Source organism: Salvia splendens, chromosome 8, assembly GCF_004379255.2.
Source record: "Salvia splendens isolate huo1 chromosome 8, SspV2, whole genome shotgun sequence".
Lineage (NCBI taxonomy): Eukaryota > Viridiplantae > Streptophyta > Magnoliopsida > Lamiales > Lamiaceae > Salvia > Salvia splendens.
Window position 1 is genome coordinate 23452713 of NC_056039.1, and position 15372 is coordinate 23468084.

The 15372-nt window shown below is 39.7% G+C and overlaps 1 protein-coding gene across 1 annotated transcript; it reads right to left on the reverse strand.

The window, feature by feature from the left end:
* Positions 1-458: 458 nt before the first annotated feature.
* LOC121743506 (DNA topoisomerase 2-binding protein 1-like) lies at positions 459-8204 on the reverse strand. The gene is made up of 5 exons (XM_042136815.1): positions 7516-8204; positions 2205-3150; positions 1868-2062; positions 1615-1775; positions 459-724 (listed from the first exon to the last, which is right to left on the reverse strand). The coding sequence occupies exons 3-5, from the start codon at positions 1919-1921 to the stop codon at positions 574-576; spliced, it is 366 nt and encodes a 121-aa protein (XP_041992749.1). The 5' UTR covers positions 1922-2062; positions 2205-3150; positions 7516-8204; the 3' UTR covers positions 459-573.
* Positions 8205-15372: the final 7168 nt, after the last annotated feature.

Genomic DNA, 15372 nt, shown 5'->3' on the forward strand with positions numbered 1-15372 from the left:
TATATACATGCTACTGGGCAAGGTCCAAGCAAGAAACAAGAGCCCACTGTTAAACTATTAGTTTATAGTATTATTATGGGGCCCTCTTTTAGTTCCGCCCCGGGCCAATAAAAACTCAGGACCGGGCCTGCCTAGCAGCAATCGACACAAAGCTTGACGAAGGGAGAAATCTTTGTTGGACGTATTCATGCAACAATTTGCTACTTTGGGCTCCTGCCTGCCTCTCACAAGGGTCTCCGCCCTTGATTACTCACTGTTCCTTGCAACGTCTTCTCCATTGCCGTCACCTTCTGCTACCATGTTCGATCATTTCGCCATGTCCATGCTCAAAGAACTGAGGTTGTGGCTCTTGGATATTATTTGGAAAGTAGATTCACTTTTGACCTTGGAAGATTTTGTCCTCTTTCTGAGTTGTGTTTTTTTTCGATAGCAATGCAATTGGATCAGGAGTTGGAATGTTTAAATTTTACAAGTCTAAAGTCTATTATTAAATGTACAAGTCTATCTTTAATTGTTTTTTTTGTAGTATTTCATTATATTGTATTACCAGCCTTTTATTGCCTCTATTAAAAACTACAAAATCTGTGAATAGGGTAAATCATAAGCAATGTGACCCTGAAAGACAGGGACCTCTTTCTTTTTGATGGTGCATTCTTCGAGCCATGAAGCTTTGACAATACTAACAACTCCAAAAGCTGCTAGGCTCCTTATTTCCTTGATCTCTCTGCACCAGCCGTTTACCACGATAAGAATTAGTTACCAAGTTGAATAATAGGCCATGCACTATATCTAATTGATAACTATTACTGGTATGACAATCACAATAAGGTAAGTTCTGCTCCACGTGAGTACAAGTCCAGAAAAGCAGTGTATCAAAAGACGACGAATGCAAAGCTAAAATGATTACAAAGATCACCTTACTGATTCCAAAATTCATAAGATGGCGCTCCATCTCAACAATTCATTACCATTATGTTCTAGATTGATGTATAATTATCTGCTTACAATACAGATACATTCTAGATTTCCATCCACCTAACATGCAACAAAGATGCTAAGAAAAACTTGCATCCTTTTCGAAAGAAAACAACCAGTGTTAAGAAAAGAATGGTTTCTGCAAACATATTACCTTTGTACATAATTAGTTTAATTTGACAATGGAAACACATTCCTCCTTTACTTGAATGGATGAAAACTCCAAATACATTTTAGTCTTTGGGACAGTTTAAATCAAACAGACACTGACTATGAGTGGCGGAAAACATATGAATGTAGTTTAGTTAATTGTACAAATCAGACAAGATATTACAACTGTTGTACATAAAAGGGAATAAGTTGATTGAAAACTGACGAGACATACAATCAGACAATGTAGTAAAACTTTTATGGCAGCTGAAAAGACAAGATTTCCAGGGAACATATCAAGTATATGGATTTTTGGATACTCAAAACTGTCTTTTTCAATGATTTCCAGTATAGATGTAAAAACTTGTTTACTATAACTTATATAGTAAACTCCAGAATATATGTAAAAACTTGTTTACTATAACTTATATAGTAATATATGCTGAAAGCCGGAAACAAGCACTTCACCCATATGCTCAAATATCTTACTTTTTTGATGGAATTCCAACTAACACGTGGGTCAATTTCTCCCTAACAGACATGTAACGAGAGCCCCCACCCTGACGAACCATGTTCACTAGCTTCCGCAATTCAGAAGCCTCAAAGCCCAAAAGTAGAACTCTGCACTCGGACAAGTTTAGATCATCATCCTGAGAATCATCAGCAGAACATTGAGTAAAATCAGAACCATTTTCTGTTTATCATTATGTGTAAGATTTGCCATTTTATATATGCGTGGAACCTCAGAAGATGTGCAGGGGGTGTTTGTGAGGAGATTCTGCACATCAGGTTCCATATTCTTAGCAGAAAGACTGGTGTCTAGTTCTGAGGCAGTCGGGATAGATGATGAGGTAGGCTGAAAATTTCTGGTGCCTTTGCCTTGAGTATACTAACAGAAGTTGAATGTTGAACAGGAAGGAGTCTTCCATAAGGCATGCTATTTATCAATTTGACCAAGAGAAACCCAACAAATTAATGATAGAAGTGCAAAATTAGTGACACAATCCATTGGTGAGACAGATCACACATTGAACACTGAATCAGAAGTGCTGCAGATGATGAACTACGCAAGATTGTACCTCTTCTGGCAATAGACTGATGAAACCATTTCCTGTTAACTATGTATACGATACGCCGTCTTTTTGAAACCACATACTCGTCACCTTCAGGAGCTTTTGAAAAATTAAGGATACCAATATTCAAGATTATATGCTGGTGTAAGGTAAACATAAATGTTAAAGAGCCCCTGGGTAGCGTAGCAAATAGCAATCACAAAACACTCTTATAGTTATAAACGGGAAGACAAATAAATGAAAAAATGGAGAAACCATTTACAGAATAATAAATTTTGTAGACTGTAGTCTGTAGATGATAGATTGTTAAGGAGAGCGATCTAAACTGCCTGAGGAAACTAGAAGCAATAACTGACAGCAATTAAAAGAAGAACGCCCGATGCTTGATAAAAAGACTAATGGTTTTAATTGGAAAACAAACTCCTCTTGCGAGGCCTTTCCCTTTTGCCAATCCAAACTACTTTTCTGGATGCCCTTCCCTGTCAAACCTCGAGGGAAAAAAAATAGCCAGAACTCCTAACGAAATCAAATCCTAAAGATGAGACAACCATAATAATCTAAAAGATAAACATGAATAAAAGACTCCTATCAAACTATAATAATTTAAAATATAAACATGAATAAAAGACTCCTAACAAACTATAATAACTTAAAAGATAAACTAGAACTATCATAGATCACATGCAAAACGATTTCAATGGAACTACAGATACATTCAGAAAGAAGCTAGATAGAAAAAAATTAGCCAAAGGAATACTATAGGAAGAGCGAAATCTCAGACTGACAAGGAATCATGATATAACTAAAATTCAGATTCTGACCTCATACTAGGCTAGGTATTACTGAAGTAGCAAACACCAAACAAGTGGGTAACGCCATCCACAATAGGAATAGCCCAGCAATAGCCTAGCCACAAACTCCTCCTGCCACATCATCAACACTAAAAATCCTCCTGCCACATCATCAAAACAAGCAAATAACCCAGCCATAGCCTAGCCACATCACTCAAAATTATATAAAACAAATAATTAACAATCACACAAAATACGGAATTAAATTTACTACACACATACGGGAAAATTCAATAATAATATTAAAATTTTAAAAAGTACATTAATTAAAAAAACACACTTCATTAAAATTAAAATAACATTACAACATCCTCATTAATGAGTTTGTCCCACATCGAAAGTGGAACATAAAACATTCAAGGATGTCTCTATAAAAGAGAAACAACCAAGAATGAGTTTGCCCCACATCGAAAGTGGAACATAAAACATTCAAGGATGTCTCTATAAAAGAGAAACAACCAAGAATGAGTTTGTCCCACATCGAAAGTGGAACATAAAACATTCAAGGATGTCTCTATAAAAGATAAACAACAAAGAATGAGTTTGTCCCACATCGAAAGTGGAACATAAAATATTCACGGATGTTTCTATAAAAGAGAAACAACCAAGAATGAGTTTCATAAAAAAAATATTAAATAAAAAAATTAAAAAATCCGCTGGGCGATGCGCTCGGCGATCCGGAGCGCTGCAATAGCGCCGAGCGGATCGCCTAGCGCACCGCCTAGCGCCTTGAAACCGCCGAGCGCTCAGCGGTTTTTAATTCCGAAATCCGCTGGGCGGTTGCAATGGACCGCCTAGCGCCGACGCTCGGCTAGGCGGTGCGCTAGGCGCCATTGTGAATGGCCTAAGTTGATATCCAAGAGAACAAAAAAAAAAACAAGACAGGATATATCGCATATCAAATGGGAGCATGTTTTTGTCAGCTCAGAAGAATATATCCCGCCATTTTGTACAACAAGCTTCTCCATTTCCTTACGTTCATCTATAATCAAATTAAAAGACCTTGTCACCTTTTTTGTTGCTACAGAAAAAAAGCAAACAAAATTTCCAACCTGTGGGAATTCCACTGACACATATCGTCAATCCTGAAAAAGGAGGAACCCTATAAGGTTCATGAGGAACGTGTTGGAAATATTGAAGCCTTTCAGACGGGCAAACTCTTGCTATTACAAAAGAACCAAAAACTGGAAGGTAAGTAAAACAAAGTAAATACAATAAAAGAAACAAGATGCAAACTATATTCTTCTTCAAGTCGAGTCGAGGTATCCTTCTCTCCGCAAGAAGAAATACGCCCCGGCTAGTGCTCACGGATTGACGTAACGTCCCCAAAGATGAAACGACTTTTCTCCTATCGAGTTGAAGCACCTCAAACTCGTAGGCTCCGGCGAACTTGAATTGGAGGTGAGAACCGAGCAATGCAATGCTCCTAAGATGCGAACTAGAATGCTTGAGCTAGAGAGAAGAGAAAGTGTATGTTGTGGTGTCCTCTTCCTTCCAAGATCAAGCCTATTTATAGGCCAAAGGAAGATACTTGAAAGGCTTGACAATCAAGACATGACATAAAGAAAATGGAGGTTACTTAAGTTGAAAGGCCAAAAGCCTCTCTCTTTTCCCCACATTTCTCACGTTTTCCTACAATCCCCCACATTGGTTAGAGTCCTGCAAACTCAAACCAACACCAGACACAAATGCATGTATGCAGACTCTTTTGCTCAGTTCTCAGGACACGATACTGTATTTGGAGAGGTAACTTGTGGTTTTGAACCTTCCATAGTCAACACTATCGGACATACCGGCTGACTAGTGGACGCGATGCCTTGAACTATTCCTCCTTGGTGTATGCCTAGTCAATAGCATCAACACAATATTGTCTCAACTCCATCAGTTCTCACGTTTGTGTCCGTTTCGGCCGTGGAACACCTCTTTGGAATTCATAAGTGACTCACACACACGAAGCGGCCCCACTTCTCATTTACATAGGTGATTCTTTCATGAGTATCCTGCCATACTGCATCACCTTGAGATTTCAAGAATCATTAAAAGTCAAAAGACTTAACCTCTTACCACGTGCAGGTTACAACACTCAATGCTTTCTAAAGAATGGGCGAAGATTAAAATCTTCTGAGTGTTACAGCTAGATTTGTATAGCTTCGTTTTCCCATTGAACCAATCCCATGGGATCTCCAATCGTATGGTTGGGTTACCACTATACTCATCTTTTAAGATGTGGTTTTCAGTCTCATTCCTTTTAGCAATTTATGCATTTGATCACGGTTTAAACCTTTTGTTAACGGATCCGCTATCCACTGACTTTACATAGTCAACTGAGATAATGTCACTTGTGATCAACTGCCTTACGGTATTATGTCGCCGACGAATATGTCGAGACTTACCATTATAAAAGCCACTTTGTGCTCTACCTATAGCTGCTTTGCTATCACAGTGTATCAATACTGCGGGCACTGGCTTCTTCCAACATGGAATACATTCTAGGAAATTTCTGAGCCACTCGGCTTCTTCCCCTGCTTTATCCAAAGCGATAAACTCAGATTCCATGGTGGAACGAGCAATACACGTCTGTTTCGTTGATTTCCACGAGACAGCACCACCCCCCACAGTGAACACATACCCACTTGTCGAAAATGAGTCTTTTGAATCAGATATCCAATTTGCATCACAGTACCTTTCAAGTACTTGGGGATATCTTGTGTAATGCAACCCAAAGTTAATAGTATACTTCAAGTATCTCAAAATTCACTAGATGACCATCACCTATGAACTTTTCATACTTGGTCAGTATAACCTTTTCACACTCAAATTCTAGTGAAAATCCATGATTTACTAGAAGTGAGTCTGACACCAAATTATTTCGGATGTCTGGGCCATGCAGCACATCTTTAAGGGTAAGAACCTTTCCTGATCCTAATTTTAGGAACATATTTCCCACACCAACCACCTCAGAAGAGGCTAGGTTTCTCATGCGTACTTTTCTACCTCCAACAGATTTGTAAGTAGAAAAAAACGCTTCTCTCGGAGCACACATGACATGTGGCACCCGTATCAACAAACTATTCATTTGGATTATTACCATGGTCCACGTCGGAGACCACTGCGATCACCTCGTGATATTTGTTGTTTATAACAACACGTTCAAATAATTTGTACAGTATTGTTTCCAACAATAAGTACACAATTATATTGAACCAAATGTGCATTGGTATATTCATCAACCCATGCATCCCAATTACTACTACCAAATCTAAATTGGTCTTGCTTGTCAAACGACAAACGATAAACATCATTCTCAAGAGAATAGATCTCAAGGAATTAACCACTCCATAGCGCATCGACATTGCGACCGTTCGTTGCTTTATTCCAGCTTTGAATTTCATGTTTCCTCCAGCATCGGTCAACATGATTTCAACAAGAGTACAATATTTCGTCTTGCGATTGTTGGAAATATTGAAGCCTTTTAAACGGGTAAACTCTTGCTATTACAAAAGAACCAAAAACTGGAAGGTAAGTAAAACAAAGTAAATACAATAAAAGGAACAAGATGCAAACTATATTCTTCTTCAAGTCGAGTCGAGGTATCCCTCTCTCCGCAAGACGAAATACGCCCAGGCTAGTGCTCACGGATTGACGTAATGTCCCCAAAGATGAAAAGACTTTCCTCCTATCGAGTTGAAGCACCTCAAACTCGTAGGCTCCGGCGAACTTGAATTGGAGGCGAGAACCGAGCAATGCAATGCTCCTAAGATGCGAACTAGAATGCTTGAGCTAGAGAGAAGAGAAAGTGTATGTTGTGGTGTCCTCTTCCTTCCAAGATCAAGCCTATTTATAGGCCAAAGGAAAGTACTTAAAAGGCTTGACAATCAAGACATGCCATAAAGAAAATGGAGGTTACTTAAGTTGAAGGCCAAAAGCCTCTCTCTTTTCCCCACATTTCTCACGTTTTCCTACAGAATGACACGGTGTTCTTTCCATCATTGCTCCAACCATTCGGTTGTGACTATTGGTTTTTTCGCTTGGGTTAGAGCCCACTGCAAAACAATTGCAAGGAGAAAAAGAAATAGAACAAGTTACGAGACTTAACCGATCAAACTATCATGTGGACATTTACTCTCACTCTCTCTGTTCTGATCTTCTTTTTCTTATTTTTCTCAATCTCTTTATTTGTCCCTTCATGTTCTTAGGACGCTGGCAACAGAAACTGACATCAAGTGCAAACCATACAATAGCTCAATTGAAATTCAGATTGGGGCAAACAGTTCCACTAAAACTGGGAATTCGTTTAGGGGCAGTTTGGTAGGGAAGATAAATAAACAAATTATAAGAACACATATTTTAGGTAATTTGGCCATATAACTCCAAGATAGATGAGTTATCTTCCCTACTAAGCAGCCCTTTATTATTAAAAGGTTCATAGAGTTCCAGGACTAGAAAAATAAAGAATAAAAGTAAACCTTGTATTTTTGGACTAGGACATCCTTCACAATTATGAAACTGACATCTGATGATGTTTTTTTCGTCACCTGTCCTCCCATAGCATTGACCTTCTTTCAAATGGCGTCCTACAAGTCATTTCGATAAACTAAAATTCGTCATGTGCATATATAATATGTGAAATAGAATTAGAAAGTACTATATTATAGGAAAAAGATGAGATGTCGAGTTACACTGCCCTTGATGAATGTGATAACAACGAAATGCAAACTCCAAAAGATATTATGGTGCTCGTGGCATTAAGAGCTACTAGTATATGAGACTTGAGTGTTACATTAGAAAATGGAAAAATACTTGTGTGATTATACTTTCCCCGAGCCGAATACACACCTAAAAATGTTTCCACCATATGCAATTCTAAAACAGTTTTACAAATAGCTTGTAAGTAATAAAAAAAGATGAGTTATGTGAAAATTCAAAAGTATAGGTAATATAGAAAGTAAGATGGCTGTACAGCTGCAAAACATGTAATATAATTTGGTATGATAAGCATGAGATGTACGCCCACAAGGAGAGCATAATCTTGTAAATTCTAAGCCCTTGTGAACCACAGATATATATCAAGACTCATAACAATTTACAAATAGCTTGTAAGTAATCAAAAAGATGAGGTATGTGAAAATCTAAAATTATCTCTAATAAAAGTTATGACGATGGCTGAACAGCTGCAGAACATATGTTATTTAATTTGGTAGGCTAAGCATATGATGTACGTCCACAAGGAGAGCATATACCTGTAAATTCTAAGCCCTCGTGAACCACGAATATATTAAGACTCATAACAATCACAAAAAAAAATTGTGAATTATAAAATACAATTAATTGTAGACAACAAGACGGGCATACATACAGTTCAGCTAATGTTTAATCAAGAATAAAAGAAGGGATGTTAATAACCCTTATTTAATTTGACACTGATTGGAGGAGCTAAGTGGCGCACTGTACCTTTACATCCTTCTCAAAACCAGATGTAACTATATTTACACCATCAAATGCAATGCAGCAAGTGTACCCCTGATTAGGTAGCTTTCGGCGCTCTTTCGCACAGAACAACACACACTGAGGACCTGGTAGTAACCAAGTTCCAGCTAAAGTAAACAAACTGCAAATTAACCTAAGATGTTAAACATGAAAAGCGGTTTACTGCATCACCTACTATGAATGCAGAGACTATTTGGTGTTTATTTAATGCATCAGAAATGTGGCACTAAAACAAGAAGATGATCACTACTTTTCCGATCAAATTCGCTTTGTAAATATTTTTACAGCAAAAATTGTTAGAGCTCATATAATATAATGATAGATAACACTGAAGCTTAGTCTATACACAAAATCCCCAAAATTGTTTCATAAGCGTACAAACATACCGAGCAAATTACAGTTATTTGATCGAAGATACTCGAACTTCTCCTGCAAAATCAACAACAAAAAAAGTGAACTCAATTAATTTCCAATGCAACTGCAGTTCAAATTTCACTTAAAGCAGATAGAGTTATGTACATGGTCGGGCGAGGGGGTTTTTTCTTCTTTTGTACTAGACTAGAGATTTCATTCCTCGTTTGTACTGGAGTTTTTTTTGTTCCCGATTTGGGAGAGACGCATGACCCTCATGCGTCTCCTTTTAATGAGACGCATGACGATCATGCGTCTTTCATAATGCGTCTCTCTTTTTTTTTCGTTTTTTTTAACGACGCATGAGGGTCATGCATCTTACATAGAGACGCATCTCCCTCATGCGTCTTTTATTTTTTTAAAATTTTAATAGACGACGCATGAGCGTCATGCGTCTTAGGGAGAGACGCATGAGGCTCATGCGTCTCTAATTCGAAATAAATCATTCGGGCAGAGGCAGTAGCCTCATTCAGGCGCAACACAGAATTTCGAGAAAACGAATTAGGCGATTTTGGAGTCCACTTTTCCGGTGAATCCGACGATTTCCCCTCGTATTCCGGTAAGTTTCTTTCAATCTTTCAACATTCCTCTCTTATTTATTGTTAATGTGCATATCTTGTTTAGATTTCTCCCAATTTTGTAAATTAGGGTTTACAACAAATTGCTTAATTTTTAGCCGATGTTTTGTTGTTTTGTTAATGGTAATGGATATTATTGGTTAAATTCATGCTATTGTATAGTTTATGATATGTTTGAGATGCTTGGTGTTGTGATTTTGGTTGTAATTGGAGAATAGAGTATGGGTTGAAATGTATCTTTTAATTTAACATTATAATTTAGTAGTTATATATAAATTAGGCATTATAAATCATAAATTGTGTTGAATTGGAGTGAAACATTTGGTTTATGATGTTTTGTTATTTTGACGATAAATTTGAATGTATATTTTATTTGTATTGCCATTGTGAGTTTGTAATTGTTGTTTTGTGAATATGTACTTAGATTAGATGGAGACTTCAAGTTCTAGCGGACAATTATTATATGGACCCGAAGACCCGTCCGTGCTAAATATGCAGAAAAATCACATTTCAAATAAACTCATAAAAGAGGGCACAACACAAGTATTTAAAGTCCGAAGGACAGAAAGTAAGACTTGGGACGTCGAAATTCATGAGAATGTTAGATATTGGCTTGACGTCTTTGGTTTCAAAAGCGTGATCGATTGTGGGAGGCCCATGAAGGTCGACAATGAGCTGATTATGGCGTTGATTGAGCGTTGGAGGCCGGAGAAGCACACTTTCCATCTATCGATCGGTGAGGCGACGATCACCTTGGAAGATGTGCAAGCCATTTGGGGCTTGAGGGCGGAGGGTCACGTTTTCACAGGGCGTGACTATCATGACAACTTTCCAGATTGGACCAACAAGTGCCGCGATTTGTTGGGATGGATACCAGATACTTCCACAGAGACAAAGCAAGGCGGTTTGCTGATGACCGCGCTGATCAACCAGACAAGGATGCCTATGGGTGATGACCTACCTACGTACGTATACATCCAAAGGGCACGTATCCATGCCCTAATTTTATTAGGAGGTCTCATTCTACCGGACACCACTGGGTGTAAGGTGCCATTTATGTGGTTGGGGAAGAGGTGAAGAATATTAGTTGGGGAAGTGCGGCATTGGCCTACCTTTATCATTATCTGTGGTGACATATCGGCGGCTTTTTCCACTCATCAGAACGCATAGCCTTGATGATTCCTTTGTGCCTATCCGAAATGATGCACACCTCCCTTTCGTACTTCACCACATGAATTCTGACATGATCCAAAAATCACTCCCAGTTGTCGCCAGTTTCTTCATCAACAATAGCATATGCAATAGGCAGACATTTCTTGTTAGCATCAACATCACAAGCAACAAGCAGCTTACCTTTAAATCTTTCTCGAAGGTGAGTTCCGTCTATTGTCAAAACTGGTTGGCACTCCTGGAAAGCATGTATAGCAGGCCCAAGTGCCCAGAACACATAATAGAAGACTTTAGTACGGCCCTGGCTCAACAACTCATTATTCCTCCACTCAACGATTGTGCCTGGATTCCTATACTGCAGTTCAAGCATGTAGCTTGACAAATCCCTAAATGACTCCTCCCATCCACCAAATACAATCTCTAAAGCCCTTCTCCGTGCATACCATGCCTTCTTATAACTGACTACCACATGAAATTTGTCATGAACAAAATTTCTTACGGCGGCGGCACTGAACTCGACATTTTTTAGCAACTGATGGCGAATACACAAAGCAATCATTGGTGATGAAAAGTTAGCATGTCCTCTATCATTACGATGGCCTTCACAACTATGGCGTCCCCGCCACTTCCTAATCTCCGACCTATCATCATGGGCCATGTGTGTAACAGAAACTTCCCATGCAGCTTGCTATCAAATTTTGTTCCCGCATTAATCCGATAAGGGTGTTCTTCATCCCAGTACATGGTACTGCGTTCATTACCAACTTCAGGTACCTCAGAAGGACCACTTGGCAGTTTGCGAAAATATTTCAACCCAATGTGAACATATTCTGGAAGTGGTTGTTCACCTTGTACGAAGGGTTTATACACTACCTCCTCCTCACTAGAGTCAGCACCGGAATCATCACTTAAAATATTATCAGACGATGATGACGACAATTCTGGATCATCAAGGTCTCCTCGTACAACATGAACATCAACATGCTCTTGTACATTCTCTTGAGTATTCAATCCAACATGAGCAACATCTGCAACATCTGTTGCTCATTCATACCGCAATCAATGCTCATAGGTTCAAACCTCGTAGATGATCCAACACCATCAACAATTGGTGGGATGAAGGCATTTCCAACAGACGAATACTCAACAAATAATTCAATATGCCGAGTAGAATTTAGAGCCGCATTGAACATAAAAAACACACTTTCATCACTATCAACCCCAGTACATACATAACTCGTACCGGTACCCAAGAAACAATGCCTCCAAGATATTTCGATGGAGTGTTGATTTGAATCTATTCTTATCTTAGCACATATCATTGCAACTAATTCAGAGAATGAAACACATGAATTCAATACGATGGAAGCTCTCGCACGAGGAGGATCATAACAAATGCCCACTTGAGGAAGTTGAAACATTCTACCCCCCCAATATAAACTCACGAATACTTGCATGATTTCTGCAAAAATATATATACAAACCAACAACAATTAAAGACAATTTTTTTCAATAAACCCTAATTTAATAAGTTTAAAATAAATTTATCAAAACCCCTAATAATATGCAATTAAACAACAAATAAGGGAGCAATGTTGAAAGATTGAAGGAAACTTACCGAAATATGAAGGGAATCGCCAAGGAAATCGCAAGATTTCTCTTCCTCTCTTTCTCTCGCGTATTCTGCCTATTCTGCCTCGGTGGGCAGAGTTTAGCAAGTTAGAGACGCATGAGCCTCATGCGTCTCTCTTTAAGACGCATGACGCTCATGCGTCGTCTATTAAAATTTTTAAAAAATAAAAGACGCATGAGGGAGATGCGTCTCTACTTAAGACGCATGACCCTCATGCGTCGTTAAAAAAATGAAAAAAAAGAGAGACGCATGACCCTCATGCGTCTTTGTTAAAGACGCATAATCATCATGCGTCTCATTAAAAAGAGACGCATGAGGGTCATGCGTCTCTCCCAAACCCGGAATAAAAAAAAACTCAAGTACAAACGAGGAATGATATCTCTATTCTAGTATAGAAATAGAAAAAACCCTCGGGCGAGGCGATGACGTGATAGTCGTTGGGTCCATTGCGGGAGGGATCGCAGCCGAGGAAAACCTGGGCGTCGTTGAAGTTCAAGACATCGTGCAGAGCGTCGAAGGCCTCAGGTGGAACCAGACTCGGCGATAGGCAGACATTCGTGCCACTAAACGCTTTTGCCGCCATGAATTCTCTGCGTGTAGAGGATTATGTTTCTGTAATTGGGAGAAATAGGGATTTCTACTCTTTCATTTGAGCGCGGGAAATGGCCACGTGTTTGTTCACATTTATACTAGTACATTCTTTTTATGTTAGATTATTCAAAAATATAATTATTTTATCTATTTTTTATTAATAATATAATTCCTTAGTCCACCGAAATGACTCATTTTCGTTTTTATTGTGTCAACCAAGATGACTCGTAACTAAACATGAAAACATTTTACCTTTACTTTATTCTCTCTTATTTTAATTTTTTTAATTAACATAATAAAAGATGTGATTAATATTTTTTATCGTTATTTTGATAAAATGATATTAAAGCGAAAATAATGTATAAGAGAGTTTTTCTATATTATTCTTACTCTACTTTTTCTATCAATTTCCTCAAACACGTACCGAAAAATAATCAGTCACTTGAGTTGGGATGAAAGGAGTATAAAATCACATGCTCCCTCCGTCCACGAAAAATATGACACATTGTGAATGATACAGGTTTTAATGTGGAATTAATAAAGTAAGTGAGAAAGGAAAAAAAGTACGAGAAAAGTGTTATTAGTGGAATGTGGAGTCCATATTTTTTTTAATAAAACCGCCCTTTGTGGGCGGGGGGTTTAGGCAGACCCCCAACCCGTAAATAAAATCAAAATGTAATGTTACAAAAACATGATCTTAGCCCAAAAGTGACTAAGATCTAAACAAGAACATGAAGAAGCAGAGTAGAGGTCCCACAAGCCGGGATCCTCCATTCTATCAAGTGGGAAAAAAGGACTAAAAACACTAAAGGGGAAACGAAAAAAGACCAAAGCCAACCACCAGAAGAGCTAGATCAACCCATATATCTACGTCGGAAGCGGAAGTTAGGATATCCCAGCTGGTCCATCCGAACTAACGCCTTCAGGTACCGAGGCGCAGAGATTGGATCAAAATATGTAAGGGTAGGGGTCTGGACACCCTACCTGCCAGAAAATCTGCAGCCCGGTTTCCTTCTCTGTAGATGTGTGAGAATCGAACATGTCGCTGAGCTGTCATGCTCCGGATCAAAGCCATATGGTGTCTAAAATCTGCGGAGCCAAAGTGTCTAGATGACAACAACCTAACCAGAGCCTCTGAGTCCAGCTCTATCCAAATGTGAGTAGAAAGCTCCATAGCCATCCCCAAACCCCGAATCAGAGCCAAAAGCTCCGCTTCAAAGCTCGATGATGCAGTTATCGGAGCACAAAAAGCCCGCAGAAGGCCTCCATCAGAACCACGAACCAATCCTCCCTCCCCCGCCGCCAGTGTCGATGTAGAGAAGGCACCGTCTGTGTTCAGCTTCACCCAAGGTGCCTCAGGGGGATGCCATAGGACCATGAGCGACCGCAGAACACGCTGTCTGGGGGAGAGAGGCATGAAATCAACCGACGGCGAGCATCCCCTCCAATGAGTTGAGGTGATCCTGCCGGCCAGAACTAGCACATGCAGATGATGAGTGACCTGCCAAATAACATGTGAATGAAGAAAAGGACGACCGCCATGCTTGCAGCCGTTCCTCTCCGTCCAAAGAAACCAAGCAATCAAACAAGGAACAAGAAAACTAATATGCATGGCGGGAGCCCTCTGGAAAGAGGACCTCCGCCAGTGACCTAGTCTAAGTGCAATATCGGTGCTCGTGTGAATCGGTGTGTGTGAGGAATGAAACCAGGCATCGAAATACTCCCATGCAGAAATCGCCGACTGACTCGAAAAAAAGACATGGCTGAGAGACTCGACCGAATGAGACCTACAACACTGACACCTAGACGCTAACTCAATTCCCCTCCTCTGCAACTTCTCATCCACCGGCAGCCTACCCAATAGTAACCTCCAAATGAACACCGACATGGTAGGAGTAAACCCCTGGTTCCAAATAAGACCAAAAATCTCCCTCTTCGGTAGTCTAGTCCGGATGCTCTCCCAGGCTGAGGTCACAGAGAATTCTCCATGGCTAGACTCCACCGCCTCACATCCTTCGCCCCCAACTCGATCGGCGTGGCTCTGATCTAGGCTATCACATCGAGAGGTACGCCAAACCTGAAATATAAACTATGCAGCATATCCTCATCCCATGCATACTCATGCCAATATGATGCAACGGCCTGAGATTGGGGAGGATCATTTTCCGGGATGCACAGACTCCGGATGGAGCTAGCCCCAAGCCAGACATCATCCCAGAAGCTGATCTTCCCCTCACCCAAGGACCAACGAATATACTCATGCATGTATGACCAAATACGACGCAAGCGACGCCAAGTAGGACTATCATGTGACCAACAAGGGGATGTATGCAAATGACAAGGAAGGATATTGTACTTCTGGGTCATGAACTGGGCCCAGAGAGAGTCCTGAGCTAGCAATCTCCACCACAGCTTGAACCCAAAAGCCACTGCCACCTCCCTGAAGCGGCGAA